This window comes from Falco rusticolus, chromosome 13, assembly GCF_015220075.1.
Source record: "Falco rusticolus isolate bFalRus1 chromosome 13, bFalRus1.pri, whole genome shotgun sequence".
In the NCBI taxonomy this organism is placed as follows: domain Eukaryota; kingdom Metazoa; phylum Chordata; class Aves; order Falconiformes; family Falconidae; genus Falco; species Falco rusticolus.
In genome coordinates, this window is record NC_051199.1 from 4,163,182 (window position 1) to 4,185,286 (window position 22,105).

Sequence of the window (22,105 nt, forward strand, 5' to 3'; positions counted from 1 at the left end):
TCCCTGGCAGTGCCGAGGGCTGGAGCGCGCAGGCAGGTGCTTGCTGTGGCTCAGCTGGCCCTGGCCGGGCATGAGCCACGCAGATCGGTGACTCTGAGGGTTTTGCGATGCTGTATTCTGGCTTCTTCCAACCTCCCAGCTGTGCCACCTTTCAGAGTGACTCTCAGACAGGCTGTGAAAAATGAGCATCCCGATGCCCTCTGGCTGACTCCTGTGCTTTGATACCTGGCTGTGGGTAAACACTGCCTGCCAGTGTTAGCAAGGTACAGGGACACATACTGGAGCTGCTCAGTGCTTAGGAGAAGAGCTTGTAGTGCACCATGGGGTTGGGAGAGGAGCTGGGCCAGCTGTTTGTGAACAGTCTGTGCCTTTTGCAGTTCATATATTATCCACGGACAGGTGCAGGACCCGTTTCTGAGCAAGAAGTTCGAGCACAGCTGGGCCGCAGCAGACTGGGAATGCAGAGTTTGTGATCTCTTCCCCTCACCCTCCTCACCACCGATCCCTGATTAATTCAGCAAGAACCAGACCCCAATGTGCATTAGAGACATCGAAAGCTCTTTTTAACTCTGTTGGAGGCTGCTACTACCTTCTAGGGCTGGCTGTGGCCCTGGGGCAGCCATGGCACATCTTATCAGAGCCCAGGGGACAGACAACAGGGCAACCACTCTTGGGAGAGGCTGTTCACTCTGACAGGCCATGTACTAAAAATGAAACAAATTAGAGGTTTTTAAGGCTGAGGGGTACTTTTGTGAAGTATTCAGTGCTGAAATAAACTGGCATCCCAGGGTTTCCTTAGTCAGAGTAATCCTCCAGGGGCTGGAAAGCTGACTCATGGAGAGCCTGGTGCCAGTGCAACAAAGAGGAGGGACTACTGATGCAAGTGGACTTTGTTCAGTTTCTTACCAGCTTTAAGTGAAAAACACTAATAGTGACCTATTCAGCCTGCTGCTGTCTGAAGCTGTCATTTGGTCATTGACCACTGCTCTGCACACTCATTTGTTCTCCTTCACTGGATAATGTGCACACAGAGCTTTTAAGGCAGCTTTTCAAGCACTTGTGCAATTGTATGGACACACAGGCTTCTGACACTTCAATGAAGATCACTGCATGTATTTCCTTTGTACTGTCAAGAGAAGAAAACAAAAGGAGTTGTAAGTGTAATTAAAACCACTTAGTGGTTTTGTTGTGTTTGAACGCCTACAGATGCTCTTCCCACACCCTCACATGCATGTTACATGATGTACCATACAGCAAACAAAGGGCAGTTTTCCCATAAGAACTAATTTCTGAACTTCAGGCAGCTGCTGCTCGGTGTTTTTGAGAGATGGCCTACACATCCTGCACTCTTAGTCACAGTAAATATATTTTCATTCTTTTCAAACTGAACTTCACCCAATGCTCCTGCAACTGCCTGCAGCCTCCTGGGGCCTGACTCCATGGCTGCAGAAATCAATGGAAGTCTTGGGTTTGGGGCCAGAGCCATCTGCGGTGACACTGGCCCTAGGTGAACCAAAGTGGTGTTGGAGGACTAAGTTTAGCAGATCCAGATTCCTACAAGTGTCTTGTACTTCTGTGTGCCCCACGGCAAGTCTTTCAGATGGAAATTTCAAATGTGAGTGCTTGATTTAGGCAATTAATCATCCGTGGTTCAGCACCTAGACAAATATCTAATCTTCAGACAGGCAGGCATACTTTCGCTTTGGAGCACTTTCCCCAACAAACAGGGAGTAAAATCCGGTCCATTCAGACTTAGGAAAGTGAGGGAAATCATTAATATCCACTCTTGACTAGGCACAATGCAAGCATCCTAGTGCTGCTCCCCACCATCACCTTCCTTTTGACCTGCACTCCCTGGCTAGTCTTTCCGTGATAAGTCTTGTCATTATCGGAGAGCGGCTTCTGTGCCAAATTCATACAACAGCGCTTTGACAAATGAGCATCCTGTGGAATCTAACTGGGAAATGCTGAAGGAATCTCATTGTAACCTGCAAATGGTTCTCATTCAAGAGATTAAAGGCTGCCTTTTCCATCCCCTTGCTGTGCCCAGCCCCTTTTTGTCATGTGAGCTAAAAAATCTAAATATTAATTTCCTCTTTGCATGGTGTCCCTGGCATCCTGCATTAGCCTCAGCAGCTGCACAAGACCTGTGCAAAACCGAGCTGCCTCTGCTGCTGCAGCATTCATAGGCACCCAGCTTCGCTGGGCTTTGAGATTTTTTGAGTGCACTTTGATCTATGAGTTGGCATAGTTGGGTTGATGCTGGTTTTACAGTGTCCTCAGGTCTGGCCTAGACTGGAACATCTTTCTGGGGAGATGTAGGAAGTTACCACCTCCAAAGCAAACCCCAAAGAACAGGCAATATGCCCATGCTTCGGCCATTGCAAGGCAATGCCAGCTGCCTAACTCTAAACTGCCTTGGTTGGCAGCATCACTAAGGCAGGTGAGACATGCTCTCGTCACCCATCCCACCAGTTCAGAGGGTAGGAAGCAGCAGAGGACAAGAACATGACACGTGGTGACAGCAGGCCTAGCGTGAATGTGTGCCATCTCTGCTGCGTGGCGTTGTCCAACAAGACCAAGAGCTAACCTACCCAGGGAGCCGGCCACAGCCTTAGACCTCTGCCCTGTCTCTGTTCCCAGTGAAGCCTCTAGGACTCTCCCATCTCTGGAATCCATCCAGAAGGTGTTTGAGCAGCAGCTGCACCCTGGTATCCATCAGCGCTCACAAGTAAGTTGGCTGGAAGGTGGGAAAAGGAGAAGAGAGAGGCGTGGGGGTGGCTGTCGGCACAGGGGGTTCTGGCTGCACAGCCATGACCGGTGGGATTCACATGGTCCGTTACCACTTCTGTTCTCTCTAGCCTCTGGCTGGCTGCAGTGCAGAGGGCACACAGTGAGTTATATCCCCACAGTGTCACTTATCCCGTAGTCCCCTCTGCCTGCTCACCCTTCCTGCCCCAGCGGAAAGTGCAGCAAACTGCCTGAGGACTTCCATCTCCCCATGCTTCCTCAGAGGACTGCACATTTCTCTTTCCATAAACTTTGCTCCAGGATGTTTCACTGCCAAATCCTTCCTTCCCCAAGTCCACTTAAGTCCCGTGACCTTTCCCTCCCTGCCAGTAGCCCAGAAAACCAAAAGCCCAGGACTTCTGTATGTTGAGGCCTGGACCTGGTCATGGAAACCTGTCCCCCAACAGCGAACTGACTGCCTTGCATGCCCAGCTGCCTCTAACTTATGGACAAAGTTTGCAGATTTGTCCTTCCACCTTCCCATACTTCTGCATGTTCAGCCAAACTCTGAGCTCTTCCCATTACGGATCAGAGGGCAGAGGCACAAGTGCTACTCCTTACTCTGTGTGCAAGGCGCTCCTGGGGCGAGGCTGCTGCGCTTCCAGGCCATGCTCTTGTGGGTTTGGTAATTATGCATCTCTCTTTTTTTTTTTTCTTTTTCTTTTTTTTCCCCCTTCCCCTCCCTCCCTATGTTGTGGTTATCAGATGCTCGGTGAAGCTAGTCCAGTCAATATTGTATTGAAACTCAATCAGCTGATTGCTTTGCTGTCTTCCATTGAAGAAAAGGTAGAGTTTTAAAGCTATTTTATATTATTTTCTTGTCATCTTTTCCCTCTAGTTATGCTTCTTGTTCATCATCAGTTCAGTCCTCTGCTGCAATGAGATTTCTTTGCTCTGACTTCATTACTCTCAATGTAGTGCAGAATCACCAAACACAATTTGGTACAGATAAATTCTTTTACAGGTGAAAACATTGTTGATTGAAGGTCCTGACTCAACACACCGGCGCTCCCTTATCCCCCCTGTCACTTTTGAGGTAAACATACTTCTTTAACAATGCTGATCACGGTGTGGAAGGACAGTAATGCACATTTGTCGGTATCTCAGTTCCTGGGAACTTTGCTGTGCTGCCACAGAGATAACAGCTATTCCTGGATGCTGTTTAGCACCATGTAAATGCTTAAGAGATGTCTAGTGAGATTGGCATAATGACGATATGTGTCCATGAATTCAGGCAACTGTTGCATTTGTAATAAGTGACTGAAGTGTCGAAGATAGCTTATGAAAAATCTCTGGTTTCCAATAGGTGAAAGCTGACTCCCTAGGAATTTTCTCCAAAATACATCTCAAGGTTGATGTGGAAATGGGAAAACTGATTATCAAGAGAGCTAAGGATGGTCCAGAAGACAAGTTTTACACCCACAAGAAAAGTAAGATGCTTAAGTTTGCAAACGCTGGACTAGAGTCTCGCTCCATTAGATGATGGGGAGGGATTCCCTTTGGCCTCACTGAGGGCAAGGTTTGGCCCAGAGTACAAATATTTCTGCTAGGTCCTGGACATTGTGCAAGGCTCCAGTCAGTCTAGCCTGCCTATCTCCAAAGTGACCTGCAGAGAGCAGGGAATCAATACTGGGGTAATTAACTTTCACAGATCTTTTCACCACAGTGAAGCCAGTGGTAGCAGGTAGCAAGGGAGCAGGTTTTGATAGAAGGTTCCACATGGAGCTGTTTGTGATAGACCATTTTCTGCTGAAAAGCAAGTCACTAAAAAAAAACCCCAAAACATTCTGCAGGAACATACTGACTTCTGTGATGATTTTTGATGGTAAAAAGCCAGATACTCTGTTTCAGTAACATTTTTCAGTTAATTTCCCCTTGATTTTTTTTTTTTTGATGTGAATCAATATCTCTACTGATGAGCTGTGCCAGTTTGGTCTGTGAAGGCCCAATTCAAACAACTTCCCTCTTTTCCTCTTGTGTTTCTGGACAGGCAGCTCACTGAGAGTGAGCCAAACAGGCTAGGATTTATCAGAGTAAACAGTGCCCTTGGGCTCTCTCCTACTGGAAAATCAACCTGTTGCTGGCAGTGATTGAAAAGATTAGCTTTCACTTATGGCTTTCTCCACCTGGTGTTCATAATTACTTAGCTGCTGGTTTAGATAGGGAGGAACCACCTTTACCACCAAATGAGGTCTTACCTCCTTTTTCACAGATGGGGAAGGAATACGTGTAGGCTGGTTGAGGATACAGAGATATTGCCTGCAGGAAGCCACTTCACACTGCAGGGCTTGGTATGGACGGGAGCTCCAGGCAGAATGAGTTTTGCAGCTCCTCTTCACTTCAGAATCCAAATCTATTCCTACAGGGAACAGAATTAAGCAACATTAAAATGTAGTGATGTGGGGCAAAGTGAGCCTCAGGCTTAAAAGACCACATACGTCCTGAGCCTGCAAGCAGCATCCTGTTAGTTCTGGTGGGATTCTAGTTTCAGTGACTGCAGCTCCTGACACCCAGTCTCCATTTAGTCTTGCAGCTTATCAAGTCCCAGAAGGTCCCTAACAAACTGGTGATTGTGCTGGAAACAGAAAAGGAAAAAACGCAGCGGAAGGAATATGTTTTTTCTGATTCCAAGGTACATACACAACGTTTCCCTCCTGCCAGCCTGGCACAGGTACCTGGGTGGGAGGGGTACAAGGGGCGTTCCTTGGGAGACAGATGAACTGTTGAAGGATGGTGGTTGGCTTTGCGAAAATGAAATTTCTCCTTTGTTCTGGAAGCATCCAGAAAATGAACAAGTGTTCCATGTGAAGGGAGATACTGGAGAGGGCAGCCATGCTTAGGTGCTGTCACAGAGGCAGGAGAACAGAATATCAGCAAGCAGTGAGAAGAGGCAAGGAGTCATGTGAGGGTGGCTGGAAAAAGGTTCATACAGGCAAACCAGAGGGAAGTCCAGGCTGTCTTCTGACCAGCTCGGCAATCGTTAGAGTAATGCACAAGCTAAGTACCTAATAAAGTACTACAGGAAAGACAGCATCTTCAAAGGTTTCAGGATAGTGGAGAGCTAATCAGCCCTTCAAGTGTGCTGGGAATTTCCTGGCTCAGCTAGTTTTTCTCAAGAGGTCGTGTTGGAGGAGTTAAGCATCTTGTTAATTGTCTCTGCTCCTCCCTGTCTAGAAGAGAGAAGGGTTCTGCCAACTTCTGCAGCAGATGAAGAATAAACACTCGGAGCAACCAGAGCCTGATATGATCACCATCTTCATTGGGACCTGGAATATGGGTATGGGCTCCCTTCTGACATGGGTGTTCCTTCAGACACTTGCCAAATTGTGTGCTCACCTGCCATGATGATGAGCTCCAGACACCATGTTTGTTCTGTAGCAGATCTGTACGCCAGGGTTGTTTTCCACTGGGACAGGGAAAGAGCTGATCTCTAGGCTTATTCTTGCATGCAGTTTGACACTTCTTATAGTTCCAGTCAAAGGGCCGTAAAGTTGGCCCTGATGGGTGCTGAAGGATTCCTCCAAAGACAGGGAATTGTGGCTGACATGAAGCAAGTGCAGCAGTGTGAGCTATCCTCCACCTGGCAGAAAGGGCGGGAGCAATTCCAGTAGCTGCACATCAGCTGCCTCTGAATGACTAGGGACTGTGTGTCCAGCCTGGGAAGAGAGCTGAGCATCTGCAATATTTAGAGAAGGGGACAGGGTGTAGCTGAGGACAGTGGAGTTTGAGTTATTTTTCGCATTTTGGGAGAAAAGCCTGGTTCAAACTGCTGTAAGCTGAGCTGTCTGTGCTCAGTCATACTTAAGGGGTAAGATAAAGGCAGTGGCAGGCCAGGAGTACAGCTCCTTTACACATGGCTACCCTCAGCACGCTACTGAAACCGGGGAAGGTGGCCAGAACAGAGTCACTCCTTCATCAGTGTGTCAGGTGGCGTTAACGTCTTCATCATCTTCGAACAGTGAGCCCTGGCTGGTGTGAAACTGGTAGGGGACGGAGTGAATGTGAAGCCTGTTATTTCTGTCCCCGTGAGTTGTCTATATCCTGGGTTTGACAGAACACACTCTGACTTAGTTTGGTGTTTGATTTGTTAACAAAAGGTGCTGCACCTCCCCCAAAGAAGATCACCTCCTGGTTTCTCTCCAAGGGGCAGGGGAAGACCCGTGATGACACTGCTGACTACATTCCTCATGACATCTATGTGATTGGCACCCAGGAGGATCCCCAAGGGGAGAAAGAATGGCTGGAGACCCTGAGACAATCCCTGCAGGAAATCACCAGTATCAGCTTCAAAGTGGTGAGGGGCTATTCCAGCTATTGCACATAACTCAGAGAAAGAAACAGAGAAATAAGTGGCATTTTGCCTATACCTCCTCCCCTTCCCTCCCTTTATTATCATTGCATTTGGTTGAGGGAGAGTGAACTGAATCTGTCTGTGGACTCTGTGAGATCACAGAATCCCAGACTGGTCAGGGCTGGAAGGGCCCTCTGGAGATCACCTAGTCCAGCCCCCTGCTAAAGCAGGGTCTCCTAGAGCAGGTTGCACAGGGTCGCATCCAGGTGGGTTTGAATGTCTCCAGAGAAGGAGACTCCACAGCCTCTCTGGGCAGCCTGTGCCAATGCTCTGTCACCCTCAAGGTAAAGATCATCTTCCCCATATTCAGAAGGAACTTTTTGTGTCAGTTTGTGCCTGTTGCCCCTTGTCCTGTCTCTGGGCACCACTGAAAAGAATCTGGCCCTGTCCTCATGACACTTGCCCTTAAGAATATTTGTAGTCATTGATAAGATCCCCTCTCGGTGTTCTCTTCTCCAGGCTAAACAGCCCCAGCTCTCTCAGCCTTTCCTTATCAGGGAGATGCTCCAGTCCCCCATCATCTTTGTAGCCCTCCGCTGGACCCTTTCCAGTAGTTCCCTGTCTCTCTTAAACTGGGGAGCCCAGAACTGGACCCAGCACTGCAGATGTGGCCTCACCGGGGCAGAGCAGAGGGCAGGATCACCTCCCTCCGCCTGCTGGCCACTCTCCTAACACGCCCCAGGATCCCACTGGCCACCTTGGCTCCAAGGGCACACTGCTGGCCCATGGACAACTTCTTGATCTTCCCCTGGCGCTGGCTAGATGGGCATATTGCTATGGACAGTGACCCCCAGCACTGCCAAAGCAGGGACCCTGCCATGAAGCTCCCCTGCCTGCCAGGCTGGGAGCAAGGGGAAGATGCTGAGCACTTGAGTCAAGTGATGGTGATAGTTTGACCTTCATAGAGGAGGAGATTATAAAACTTTGAGCCAGCTGTAGCTTAGATCTCACCATAGGCTATTGCACTTTCAAAACGGGATGTAACAGCACGCAGGCACAGTCATAGAAGACTGAACTTTATTAAGACCGGGTTTGGACATTGCTGAGTTTCAGTGATAGAATCATAGAATCATTTAGGTTGGAAAAGACCTTTAAGATCATCAGGTCCAACAGTCAACCCAGCATTGCCAAGCCCACCACTAAACCATGTCCCTAAGCACTGCATCTATGCGGTTTTTTGAACACTTCAGGGATTGTCACTCCACCACCTCCCTGAGCAGCCTGTTCCAGAGCTTGACAACCCTTTCAGTGGCAAAGTTTTTCCTCATCTCCAATCTAAACCTCTCCTGGCACGGTTTAAGACCATTTCCTCTTGTCCACTTGTTCTCTGGGAGCAGAGCCTGACCCCCCCTGCCTGCAGCCCCTGTCAGGCAGCCATAGGGAGCCATACGGGCCCCCCTGAGCCTCCCCCTCCCCAGGCCGAACCCCCCCAGCTCCCTCAGCCGCCCCTCACAGCACTTGTGCTCTGGACCCTTCCCCAGCCCCGTTCCCGTCTCCGGACACGCTCCAGCCCCTCCATGTCCCTCTGGCCCTGAGGGGCCCAACCCTGAGCCCAGGAGTCAGGGGCGGCCGCACCGGTGCCGAGCGCAGGGGGACGGGCACTGCCCCGGCCCTGCTGGCCACACGGCCTGGGACACGAGCCAGGCCGCTGCTGGCCGCCTTGGCCACCTGGGCACACGGGGGGCTCCCGCCCAGCCGGGCCAGCCAGCCCCCCCAGGCCCTGTCCCGCCGGGCCCTTCCCAGCCCCCTGCCCCAGCCTGTAGCGCTGCCGGGGGCTGCTGTGCCCCACGGGCATCTTGTCTTGATGTCAAGAAAGAAATGTAAGCATATCTGGAAGGCCGCAGGACAGCAGGACTTACGATTCTCATGGTGATTGGGAAACTGTATTTTGTTCAAGCAAGGCAATCCAATGATTAACTAGAAAATGGCACTGGAAAATAGGTAGGTCCTTCCTCCCACCTTTGATTAAAATGACTGAAAGCATATCCTGAGCACGAGAAGAAAATTTGTGTAGAAATACTACAGGAGGAGTCAGGAAGGCTGCAGCTGCAGCGCAGCTCCACAGGTATGTGCAGAAATACAACCTCTAACCTTTCCATCCCTGCAGATAGCAATCCATACTCTCTGGAACATCAGGATTGTTGTACTGGCCAAGCCAGAACATGAGAACCGCATCAGCCACATCTGCACAGACAACGTGAAGACAGGCATCGCAAACACGCTGGGTGAGGAACAGACCCCATCTTGCCCAGAGGACTGAGACCTGTTCAGTCTGTGCCAGCACTGTCCCTGAAACGGAACAGCTTTTTCTCAACAGGACTCCTTTGACTACATTTATGTGACACTAGTGGTACTAAAGTTATATCCCACCAGCACTCATTATCTCTTACTCTGCCTGTAAGAGAGGGAATCTACTTGTGTCTATACTTAGCATACACATGTGTGTATATAATATATGTATATTTATTTATATTCCCAGGAAACGCCTTTGTTTCTTTGGTTTGGCTGTTGGATTGCTCTTTCTTGGGTTTCACAAGGAAATTGAACTTCTTTCCCTTCAACTACTTTTTTTTAGCATTCTTAGAAAATTTTTTTCCACAATCTGTGCTGTATGTACTAATTCTTTCTGTGCTGATTAAGTCACCTTATTTCTCTTCTCCATCCTCCCCTTCACTGAAGATGTGCTAGGTGCTTTCTTATCTTTGCTAGACTCAGCCTGGAGGTGGATGGATTTTTTTGACATTTTTGGCTTATCCTTTTCCAGGTAATAAAGGAGCTGTGGGGGTGTCATTCATGTTTAATGGAACCTCCTTTGGGTTTGTTAACAGCCATTTGACTTCAGGAAGTGAAAAGAAACACAGGTAAGATACATCTTGCTCTCTCAAAAATGGTTGTTGACACAGGGTGAAATTCTCTGGGCCCTGTTTGGAAGGAAGGCCCACTAAATAGTCACACGCATGTTTTCCTGACCATAAAAAAATTGTTCAATGTCTCCTGGGAGGGCAATCTGTGCTAAAGATGCTGCTTACTGTGGTACTTTACATGAGGGACTTCTGCTATATGGCCATACCACATGGGTGCAGCAAAATTATTTCCGAGCCAAGTGTAAGTGTTGAGCTCAACACTTGTGTGACCTGTCGTGCAAGCCCAGTACATGAGGAAAACAGCTCCCTGATCGACAGGGTTTTGGAGAGGTGTGGGAAGGTGTTTCCCATCCCAGAATAACGTGCTGAAGGGAACTATCTGCCTCCTCAGCATTGTAGTGCTGGGACATGGGAGCTGTGGTGTGCCCTGGGGCACAGCTGGGAAAGATCCTGCCAGGCAGAGCATGCTGTCAGGGATAGCAGGAGGGAGGGATGTAGCACAAAAGTATCTCCACGGTGGCTAATTCTCTACACCCAGCTGTGAAATGAGTTTCCATGGTCTTGGCAGGTTCTGTGCACCACAGGACTGGAAGGCAAAGATCCCGACATTGGTGGGAGATCTGTGCCCACGCCGGGAGGAGCTGGAGCAGTTGGAAGGAGTGGTTTTGAAAGCACAGACGACTTGAAATGGAGAGGTTGGCTTTGCCATCTTTCCCAGTCCAAGACCCAGAAAGCAGATGGTGTGGGATTTCTGCACAGGGTCCTTGCCACTGATGGAGTTAACTTCTGTGGAAGAGTTCCCCAGGGCCCGGAATAGCTGCCAGAATCTAGTTATGTGTTTGCTGCTGAAATCTGAAGGCAACAGTCTAATGCTGGGTTTCTAGGACATGCAGCTCAGAAAAGCACAGACCCAGGAGTCAACAAAAGTGGCTTTAGGACAGCTTTCCAGCCTTTCAATTCAGGTGGAAACAGTCTGACAGCCAACCTAGAGCAGCCTGGAGCTGCTGTAAATGCCCTCCTCACGCAGAGGCTGCTCTCCTGCCCCCCAGCCCACGCACGCCGCAAGCCGCAGCACAAGAGCTGCGCTGCATTACTAGTTGCACGAAGTAGGTTGGCTCCCCAGGAGACAGCGAGCACATTACCTGGGCCTGTCTGCTGAGGGGCAGTTGCCAGGCAGGGGTGGCAAGTTCTTGGCTTCTGATCTGCTCTTCTCTAGATGTGGAGCCAAATCGGTTCCTGCCTAGTAAAGTGGCAGTCCCTGACGGCCCAGGCGTTCAGAAATGGCATGGCAATTTAGTATGTCAGGCAGATGTTTCTTGTCTTGACAGACGCAACCAGAACTACACGAACATCCTGCGCTTCCTGACGCTGGGAGATAAGAAACTGAGTCCGTTTAACATCACTCATCGCTTTACTCATCTTTTCTGGCTGGGAGACTTGAACTACCGTGTGGAACAGCCCCCGACGGTTAGGGACCCTGCGTGAATCCCTGGAGAGGCAAAATACTGTGTTGCTGTAGAAGCGCTATCTTTTGCTAGTCTAGGGCAACGTGGCAGAAGGGCTGGCAGAAAGGGGGGAGGCAGGAGGGATCCCCATGGCACGAGTGTGACACCAGTTGGGGGAGAGTGAGGAACTCCCCTTTGCCCTCTCCCAGGATTAATGGACCCAGGAAGCCGTCTGGCACACTTTGCTGCTGCAGGCAGCATCGCTTCTCCAAACCTCCCAGCTCTGGTTCCCACTGTGAGCGAGCATCTGTCCCCGAACAGCTTGATCCAGAGATTGCCTTTCTGCTCCGTTCAGTTAGCTTTTAATGGCTCGGAACAGGCCTTCAGAAACAGGCAAGCCATAATAAATACTGGATAGGTTTCAGTAGGCGGTAGGCAACAGCAAGCCTGGTGTTGATGTGCATCTGGTTGTGTGTGTGCGTATATATGCGTGTGTAGGGGATGTGTGGGCATTTTGATGCCTGTTTTGATAGACAAATGCTCAGCCACGCAGCAAAGACTGGGGCCTGCCTTTCAGTGAAGGGAAAGATGGGGAAGTGGCAGGGGGTATGGCGCTGTGAAACAGTTGAGAAGCACTTGCTAGCTCACCAGCGAAGGGAGTATTTAGAAGAAGGTTTTGCATCATCTGCAGCTCTGCTGTTTCCCTGTTGGCAGGAAGCAGAGAATATTATCCAGAAGATCAGGCAGCAGCAGTATCCGGAGCTGCTGGCTTTCGACCAGCTTCTCATAGAGAGAAAGGACCAAAAGGTGTTTCTGCAGTTCGGTAAGATTCTGAATTTATTGGCAGGTTCCTCTCCCATTTCCAGCAACTTTCCCTGCGAGACTTGCTGGGGGCAGGGTGTACAGAGCAGTGGCTGTCTTGCCCAGGGGAGGGTTCTCAAGAGGCCAGGTAACAGAGCTATCTCTCTGTTTTAGAGGAAGAAGAGATTACTTTTGCTCCGACCTACCGTTTTGAAAGAGGTACCCGGGAGAAGTATGCTTACACCAAGCAAAAAGCTACAGGGGTAGGTGGAAACTGATTTTCCTTCAGAAGTGCATGGCAGAGCGGGAAAAGTGAATCCTGCAGAAGAAAGTGACCTAAAAAGTCTGTGCATTTTCTGCCCCTGTAGTGTTTTGAAATGAGTCAATACAAACAAAAAGATTGGGCACAAATATATGGTGTTTGGGCAAGTGAATTTCCTGTTCTTTTGTGAACTGGTCCTTTCCCTTCTTCTTGACATCACTTCTCCTTTGGTTTGCAGATGAAGTACAATTTGCCATCCTGGTGTGATCGAGTGCTCTGGAAATCATACCCCATGGTGCACGTTGTGTGTCAGTCCTATGGTGGGTAGATAACAGATTGTAGATAGCAAAGCAATCCGTCTGAAACGGAAATGATTCAGAGCAGAATCTGTAGGATCTCCCTGCACTGCCAGGCACTCAGCATAGAGGGACCTGATGTTAAACTAGGCAGAGCGGAGCCAACTCTCCCTGCCTGTAACCTTACAAGGTTGGGAATTAATTCTGTTATTCTTTTATGTGCAGAATACCACTCAGACAGCTGCAGCTGTCCACCTTTAGGCCACGCTGTAGGATCACTTTACACCAGCTCTTTCTTGGCAACGACCACTTTTCCTGTGCAGTTACCATCAGGAGCTCCTCACTTGATGGTGACAGTAGGGCAGACCCTGTGTACACAGTCCAGTCTGCAGAGGTTGGAGCTGCAAACATCTCTCTTGCACCAAATCATATTCCAGAAGGACTGCGGTACCAAGAGCCTGTTGCCTTTCTGGCTCAGAAGCATCACAAAAGCACAGTGCGGGGAAGAGAGGAAGCCCACAGGACCTGTTTAAAAAAAAAAGACTTAGATACTAGTTCCTGAAATTTCATCAACTATATGTAGGCTCAAGCGTCTGAGTATGACATTGATGGTTTCTTGTGCATGGGATTGAGAAGAGGGCTGTAGAAGTCTCTTGGGGGATAAGGTGCACTGATCTGATGACAGAGACTACGATGAGGTCTGTGGTCAAATAAGCACCTCCAGGGAGCCTGGCACCTGCTTCTGTGCGCTGTTCTGTTCAATGGGCCAGGCTGGCAGGAACACAGTGTGCGCTTAGGGCGCCTCAGGGTCTTGCTCACTCACTGTTAATCCTGGGCCATGAGTTGTGCTGTAGCACTGAAGTAACACCAGTGCATGTTGCGTGATTTCCTGCCATATCAGAGCTTTAATTAGCTGTGCACGTTGCAGAGGCAACCAGGAAGCCTGCAAGTGCTTTTTGTACCGGGGGAATCTAACACTGACAGTCACTTGCAAAATGATATGGTAGAGTTCTGCCCCTTAACCAAACCTTTATGTATTTTGACAAAAAAGTTACACTCCTGTATAGTCACACGGGATTACGTAGAAACACTTCTGACTAGAGACGAGTTACCACAGTGACAGTTATGTTTTCTGGAAAATTACCGAATAATATTTCTATGGCAGTGATCTCACTGCAGCAGGGCAGAAACGCAGGGCAGTAACTATCCTCCCTCTCTCATCGGCAGGCTGCACCACTGACATCATGACGAGTGACCACAGTCCTGTCTTTGCCACCTTTGAAGTGGGAGTCACCTCACAGTTTGTTTCAAAGAATGGTTAGTCGCTTTGGGTGCAGGTGTGCTACCTTCACCTTTGGGTACAACATGCGGTGCTTTGTATATTGTGAAAGAAAAAGCTGCTTCTGAAAAGAGTCCACTCAAAAATGCCCTCTCTTTATCTCCTACTGAAAATGTCATTATTTTCCATTCCTCTTTCTTAGACTCCAAGTACACGGATTCTCAAGGGGAGATAGAGTTCCTGCACTGCTATGCTACTCTGAAGACCAAGTCCCAGACCAAGTTCTACATTGAGTTTCACTCTAGCTGCTTAGAAAGTATGGGTTTGCCCATCTTTATTCTCTCTGTCAGTTTCCTGCTTGTTTGGGTTAGTTCCCCTTCCTCTTGCTTTGATCTAAATAAATAAACAGCTGTGTGGATCACTTGTTCTAGGCAGAAAAGGGATGTCCTAGAGGTTTGTTGTCATTTACAAGTAATTCCGTACTGTCAGCAACGCAAGCCAAACCCCACAGCCATTTAGCTGCAGTCTGTGCTTCGACATGAAGCCATCCACAATTTCTTCCATCTTGTTCGGCAATATCATAATTCCTTTCTTGAAGAGAAACACGTGTTGTTCTTGCTGATCACACAGAAAATTGCTACTTAGCCAACATATTGATCGATTAAATTTCTAATCGTGCCTGCTGCAAAGGATCAGATATTTTCAAAATAAAGCATCTGCATTATGCTAATAAAAACAATTTAATTACCCTGGTTTAAAAAAGAATAAGTCAGAGGACCAACTTAGAAGTGAAAGATAGTGATTTGATTCTCTAAATGGGACTGTGTACCTACCAGCGCTGCAGATCTTATTCCCGGTCCCTGTGCTGCAGGGCTGAGTCTCAGCTGTTTATGTAATGCGAGCCTACATGCCCTTGCTGTGGTTTTTTTAAGCGATTCCCCATCACAGGACTGCTCCTCTAAGTGGGACAGCATGCCTTCGGTGTATGCTTCATCACATTATCGCATGTCAGAGCGCTGTGTCAAAGACAGTTCCATAAAAGATTATTTTTTGGCTGTATCAAAATTTGCATAAATTTCTATGGAAACAGTGCATTACGAATCTTAAATTAGAATTTCAAAAGTGTGCTATCTTGAGTGGCGTAGGAAGAGCTGTCATGTTCTTATCCTCCAGTCCATGTATGCGCTGAGCTTTTCAGTGCCAAGTTTAACTGTAAAATAAAACCATTTAACAATGCTCCAGTAAAATCACTTGTAAATTTACTGTGTAAACATTCACCCAAAGCTCAGACTTTAAGCTTCTTAATGCTTTTAAGACTTTTGCCCAAGCAGGAAAATAATTGTAGGCCTTTTGCAGATCTAGCATCTGAAAAGAATTTGTAGCCAAGTTCTTACTGTCTCTTCTGGTGAACAACTTTCTCATCACTTTGCAGGTTTTGTAAAGAGCCAGGAAGGAGAAAATGAGGATGGGAACGAAGGGGAACTTGTGGTAAAGTTCACTGATGCACTTCCAAAGGTAAACTGGGACTGTGTTTCCATATCCATATGGAACAGAAGCCTTCCACTTGCATCCCATAAGCAACATTACATCTTTTCCTTATAAAAACATTATTTCCAGGAACATGCTTGTAGTCTTGTTTACACTCAAGAGACTGTAAGAATGCAGGGTGGGCTTCAGCTGAACAGGGCATGTTATAAGCAGGAAAGGACTTGCCAGTTACTTTCATCCTTAATCACGAATTTTGCTGGCGCGTGATTTATGTCACTCAGGAGTGTGACTTTTTTCTCACCTTTTTAGTGGACACAACTATGCTGGTAAGTCTTTTAAGCAGGCCCAGTTTTTCAGTTTTTGCTGGAAGATCAAACATCTTAAAAAGTAACTCTGCCCTGGAGCTTCCTTGCCTGTCAGGCAAAGTTTTTTCTATTTTTTAGAAAAGCTGACCAAGTATTTTTTACCTGTGTTAAAAAGGCCATCAGTGCCCAGAAGTAGTGTTCTGTGCATCAGTGTCAGAGACAAGTCCTGTCCTTGGGATCAGAGCTGTTCTCCATTTCCTGGCACAGTGAGAGCGGGAAGAACTATCAGAGCTCCTGGATTTGGAGCAAATATGCACGTCAGTACCCTTCTGAATAGCTCAGAAGAAGAACTGCTGACTATGGAAAGATGGCCTTACACTGAGAGATTGGGGAATGCCTCTACAATAAGTGATTGTAACAACAGCCAAACAGATTTCTGGGAACAGAGCGTAATCAGAGTCCAGATCACTTCCTCCTAGAGCAATTTTCAGTCCTGCACTGCAGGAGAAAACTGCACCTCAGCCCATGAGTGTTTGATTTGTACCATTCTACCTGCTGTGCTGGGAGTGAGAGTGGGTGGGCTCTAAAAGTGTGTAGCTTTCTAGCACAGATCTCCAAACATCATCAGAGGCCAATCCTGGGGGTGACATGATACCCTCAATGGGTTTGTCCAGCTGACTTTTGCTCATTTGGGACTGAAGCACAGGGAGAACTGTGTTCGTGTAGACCACTTATTGTATTGACCCACATCAACTTGTCTTTGCAGCTGACTCCAATTATTTCAGACCCAGAATACCTACTGGATCAACACATCCTGATCAGCGTTAAGTCATCAGACAGTGATGAATCTTATGGTAAATGTATAGCTGTAAAGTTCTGGATGAGTCAAAATCTACTTAGATTTTTCCAAACCACCGAAAGAGTGGGAGAGAAGTAACTCTTACAGACTGAACATCTATGATGCTCCAACTTCTGATTTAGAACTCAATACATATAAAAATACATTGTGGCCAATATTGTGTGAGGTAATGACGATTACAGGAATATGAACTAGAAGAAACCATTTTTGTGAGCTTTACCAGCCCTAAAAGAGCAGCAGCTTAAAAATAAAGGACTTCACAGGAATTAAATCAGGAGTCTGCTCCTGTGCTGTGTATTCAGAACATACAGGTCCTGTTTCACTTGCACTTACTTGATTCATTTCTCCTGGCTATAGAAAAGTCATTGTCAGTGCCGCTTGCTTCCAAATTCTAACCAGCAGTGCTCGTCCACAGAAGGCTCTCTGCCAAAATCCCATTAACTGAAATGGCAGCCACAGGCTCATGTGTTCCTTACCAGTAATGGAAGCTCAGAACCCTGTAGTCACCTGCGGGTGTCTCCAATGCCCAAATCCTTCACACGTATGTAAAGAAGTGAAATGAATGCCCCTGCTTTCTCAAGAGATATTACACTCCTTACTGCGATCCAAAGTAGATTCTCTCCAGTAATCTCAGCCCTGTCAGCACAGTGATAATAGATGACTGACACAAGAAGATTTCAATGCTTTTTTTCTCAGTCCCAGGCTCATTGTCTCCTTGTGCTCTTCTAGGGGAAGGCTGCATTGCCCTGCGAATAGAAGCAACAGAATCCTTAGTTCCTATCCATACTGTGCTGACACACCATGGTGAGAAAACAGGGGTCTTCCAAGGTGAAATCAAGTTACAAACATCACAAGGAAAACAGAGAGAGAAACTATATGGTAAGGAACGACATCATCTCTGCGATGCTTGCCCTAGAGAATATCCATCTCAAAAGATTTCTGATAACTGTCAAAGAATTGAAAATTATCCTGGCTGTGTTTTAAGTCCCAAAGAGGCAAGATCTTTTGATGCTGAATGCAGGATGTGAGTATCCTTAGTTCTCAGGGGTATACCTGTACTCTTCCAGAAAGACACAGCAATTCAATTTGGGTTTTTCTTTTTCATCATCCAAGTAAATTCAGCAGACTGAGAGAGCCCCCTGTCTGTCACTAATACTGATTTTATTGAATGGTGATACCGTATTTCCACTTGCAGTGGTTATGTGAAGAGGTGCCAAAGCTCTCCCTGCTCCAGTCATCCTGGGGAACACCTGCAAAGAGCATGTGAGGCTCTCAGGGAGCAGCTCCTTGGCTAAAAGATCACAAACCTTGCTTATTTTCACCTTGCTACTTTTTCTCTTCCAGAGTACAAAAGCAGCCTCATGACATTTACTATTACTCTCTTGATGGTAAAATGACCCGTATGTGGCTGTTTGGCAGATCAGGACCTTTGTATTCCAAGATACACACATTTTTCCTATGTCAACAAAACACCATATGTATTAGTGGGCAGTTGAAAACACGATAGCAGCAACTGTTTAAAGCTGTCTGTCACTCTGATAGACAAAGAGAGATGCCTTAATACAAGCAGTATCACAGAAAACTTAGGCAATCAGACTCTGAAGCTGCCAAAACACACTTTTATGCCTTTTCTTTCCTTCAGACTTTGTCAAGATTGAACGTGATGAAATCGCTGGGCAGAAACCAAAGAACATCAGCAACTCGGAGCCTAGCAAAGACTGGGATCAAACTAACAGGTAAAGGGCAAAGGGGTAGGTTGGTTACGGAAAACTCGTTGGCTCAATGAACGCAAAGCTGGGCTTGCTGTGGGAGCAGTATTAATAGCCATGGTGAGCACTGGGAAGCTGCTCTTGTGGCTCTCTGGTCGGGGTTGGTCAGTGCTTCTGTGCGCAGTTTCAAAAGCTGAGAAGCATTACTCAGACTGGGTCTCCGCACCCCACTTAAAAAGGGCCCCTTTCTTTCCAACAGAAAGTCAAAATCTACTCATCTGGTGGCTAAAGAGGCAGCAGCCATTGCTCGCTACTGGGGGAGTGCTTCCTCGTCTCCAGACAACCCAGGAAAGGAGGATATGTTACGGTAATCTTGCTGCTTTCCCTGTGCCCGCTTGGGGTGGGGAGCCATGCTCAAACCGCCTGCCTTATCCTTCCCCAGTCGTAGGGTGCTGTGGGTGAGGCTGTCCTCTCACTCCTGTTGCACAAGGGCATTTCTTTGCAGGCCTTCTGCCTGCTAGTCTACATGGGTACACCTCAAAAGGCCAAATGGCTCTCCTGTTGTTCCAGCAGCTTATTCCCATGGGGCACAATGCTGCCCAGAGCTGGAATTTGCCTCTTGCCTGGAACCATTCTGCTGCAGCTTCCAGCTGAACTGCTGGGCCTAGAAACCTATAGAAGCCCTTATATGTGGCTGCAGAGGCTGGGTGGTCTCTGCAACCTGGAAATGGAAGCATCTGTCATAGCTAGAGGAACTATTTGGGGTTGGGGGAGGTGGCCTTGGCCCAGCTGCTTCCTCTCCAGTGACCCAGGGGTGGGAGGCACTAATGGGACTCCCACGTATTCTCTGATTCTGAAGCAAACAGTCACAAAAAAAAAAAAAAAAAAAAGAAAAAAGTAGGTGGTATTTAATCTAAGCAGTCAGCGGGCACTAACTCCTTTGTAGCTGGCAGGGAGACAAAAAAATAAAAGTATTTTTGCATGCATCTTCCCAACAATATTTCTTCTCTTCAGCAGCTCCACTCCCACAGACATCAGCAACCCCAACTACCTGGGGATGGCTGCTTTCTCTCAGCAACCCTCTGCAGCCAGCCAGCTTAAGCAGATACCGTCACCAGACCAGCCACCTTCTCCCTGGAGCTATGAGCAGCAGCCCAAAGAGGCTACGTCCATAATGGGACAGAGTCAGTCATCCTACACGTCACCCTCCTTGTCGCCTCTATCTCCAAAAACATCCCTCCAGCCTACAGTAAACAGAAGCATTTGTAGTCGGAGTCAAGAGTACCTGTGAGTCTTTGAGTTTTGCACTGGGACTTGTCCCCTCTCTCCTGTCGTCCCCTCTCTCCTGTCGTTCTGCACAGTCACTGTTTCATTATCTATGCAGAGTTCAAGGTGCAGCATATTCTTTCAATCTTTTATATGTAGAATTAGAAGAAGACAAGCGAAGGTCACAAGGGCAGATACCACACACTTAAAGAAAACTAGTGTAGTAGTTCCTCTGACTTTTGTGAAAGGAAAGCCAAAAATATATGTGTAAGTTTAATTCTGCCAAGAGAGGAGAAGACTACAGAGTTGACTGTAGAAACAAATAAGAAAAGGGAAGAGTGTGACATAGATCTTTCCGCTGGATGGGAAGGAGAGCTCCTTCACATGTCATATGTGAAGTACTTTAGCTGAAATTCTGCTTAGAGTGCTATACAAATTTCCAGCTTGCTAAACAAATTAACATCTATGTGCTGCATCTATCACAAGCCTTAATGCAGAATTTCCATCCAGCAATTGAAAATACCCCACCTTAGTAAAGCGATGAAGCTACTCTACCTTAGCACGTGTACGCCATCAATGTCCTCATTCCAGACCTCTTCTTGACAGTGACAGCTGCTTTCTGAGCCTGGGCTAGAGTTCACTGGTAGATGGATGTCTCTCTCTGTAAGCCAGAAGTTGCAGAAGTCAGAGCTGCAAGCGCTGCCTCAATCTGTTATGTACCTGACAACACTTCATCATGCTCTCAGCTCTTTGCTCCTGCATGTACTGACTTCCAGAATGTAACTCGAAGCAAGGAAGGAACACAACTCCTTTGAATACACCCAAAGAACACGTGCCACTCTCCCTCGTGCCACTCTGATCAGTGATATTGTGGCTGATCTTTCAAGCATTGTGGTGGTTCTCCAGGTGAAAGCCTTGCCAGCCAGGTCGAGTCATACACAACCCACAAAACCTCCCTTGTCCCATTGTACAACTGTGCTGTCACTCCAGTCTGAGCCTCAGTTCAAAGGGCTCAGCTGTGAACCTACAATGTCTCACCCTACGTTATATAGCTATTACTTATATATTGTGCATTTGGGTGCACTAAAGAGTTCTATCCTTTCCTTAGGGATACCGTGTAGCACTGGTAGCAAGTGACTGACCTAGCTGTAAAACGCTACAGTATGATGTGAGCTCTTACGTTAACTGTCCAGCCAGCCATCTCAATCGTCTCTTCAGATCTGAAGATTCTTATTAATATTTAAATTCAGATTTATGTGTGTCGCAGAGCCATCAAAGCACTTGGCACATTTTGGCTCAGTTTAAAGAAAAGCCAAGAACTGCTTTGACAAGACTGTAGTCCAGCAGGGAGTTTATACAGTACCATGCATATCTGTTCCCTGCTGTCATGTTAATAATGATTAAACAAAGTAAAAACAACACACAATTCTGTTCCCCCCCCCGAGTTTCATTGTTATCCTGTTACCCCTTTGCACAATCAGTTTAATTTTTATCATGCTCATTTCCTATTCATTTTTTCTTTAAATCAGTGTCTCTTCCCTGCTCTTTACAAGTCTCCTTTTTATGCTGCTTTGATGACTGTAGGCCGCCTGAATTGGGGAAAACTACAGCAGAGCCTTTGCTTCAGGAGGAGGGACAGCAGAAGCCGGAGATGTTTGAGAACCCACTGTACGGCTCTATGGGCTCGAAGGGCAAGGTGGCATCAAAGAAAGAGCAGGACTACCCCAAGGCCTTGCGAAAAGAGCAGCTGCCGCCGCCACTACTTAATCAGAGCTGTCATCTCACAAAGTCACAGGAGCCCGAGAGCAGCAAGACCTCCGGCAAACAACCATCACCACCTTTCCTGGTCCCCACACAGCGATTTCGGTCCTATACCTGCTCCGGCCAAACTGAAGAAAAGAATACAGGTGAAAAGACTCAAGCCAAACCAAAGATGACTACATTGTCAGAAAACTCAGCACCGCTCAAAAAACTAGTCAAGCCACTGAGGTCTGAAGTCAGCCCAAGCATCCAGGGACAGCAGAACAAGCCGCCCCTTCCCTCGAAGAGCCGGGCAGTGCTGGACATGCAGAACCCCAAGGGCCGAGACTATCGGGACAGTTCAGAGCTGCCACACGCCGCGAAGCATCGGACGGAAGAGGGACCAGTTGGCAGGACAACTACACCGGTGCGTTACTTGTGGGAATAAGGCAGGGTAGAAGTGTTTAATAACAGAAGAACACTGCTAGAGTAGTACTGGCTTAATCACCGCACCCTCACTCTATTTCCTTCCTAACCGAGCTTTTTGGGGCTGGTGGTTTTTTTGTTGTGGGTTGTTTGTTTTTTTCCCCAGAATGTCATGAGCTGGATGAGGAATAGGGGAGGTCTTAGTAAATGAGTCTGGGAGAAAA

At 47.6% G+C, this 22,105-nt stretch overlaps 1 protein-coding gene across 2 annotated transcripts in view; it reads left to right on the forward strand.

Annotated features, from left to right (window-relative positions):
- INPP5D (inositol polyphosphate-5-phosphatase D) overlaps nt 1–22,105 on the forward strand; it is a 56,768-nt gene that overhangs the window by 33,520 nt on the left and 1,143 nt on the right. The window contains exons 6-27 of one of the 2 annotated variants that reach the window (XM_037406472.1): nt 2,644–2,731; nt 3,496–3,576; nt 3,755–3,826; nt 4,097–4,220; nt 5,316–5,422; nt 5,965–6,067; nt 6,888–7,084; nt 9,249–9,366; nt 9,906–10,002; nt 11,334–11,472; nt 12,165–12,273; nt 12,426–12,514; nt 12,752–12,833; nt 14,037–14,126; nt 14,291–14,404; nt 15,521–15,603; nt 16,648–16,735; nt 17,470–17,619; nt 18,383–18,476; nt 18,709–18,816; nt 19,464–19,736; nt 21,300–21,882. In XM_037406472.1, coding sequence (XP_037262369.1) covers nt 2,644–2,731; nt 3,496–3,576; nt 3,755–3,826; nt 4,097–4,220; nt 5,316–5,422; nt 5,965–6,067; nt 6,888–7,084; nt 9,249–9,366; nt 9,906–10,002; nt 11,334–11,472; nt 12,165–12,273; nt 12,426–12,514; nt 12,752–12,833; nt 14,037–14,126; nt 14,291–14,404; nt 15,521–15,603; nt 16,648–16,735; nt 17,470–17,619; nt 18,383–18,476; nt 18,709–18,816; nt 19,464–19,736; nt 21,300–21,882 — 2,989 coding nt within the window. Of the gene's footprint in view, nt 1–2,643; nt 2,732–3,495; nt 3,577–3,754; nt 3,827–4,096; nt 4,221–5,315; nt 5,423–5,964; nt 6,068–6,887; nt 7,085–9,248; nt 9,367–9,905; nt 10,003–11,333; nt 11,473–12,164; nt 12,274–12,425; nt 12,515–12,751; nt 12,834–14,036; nt 14,127–14,290; nt 14,405–15,520; nt 15,604–16,647; nt 16,736–17,469; nt 17,620–18,382; nt 18,477–18,708; nt 18,817–19,463; nt 19,737–21,299; nt 21,904–22,105 lie in introns of those variants that run through there. The other variant, XM_037406471.1, reaches the window with a different exon arrangement.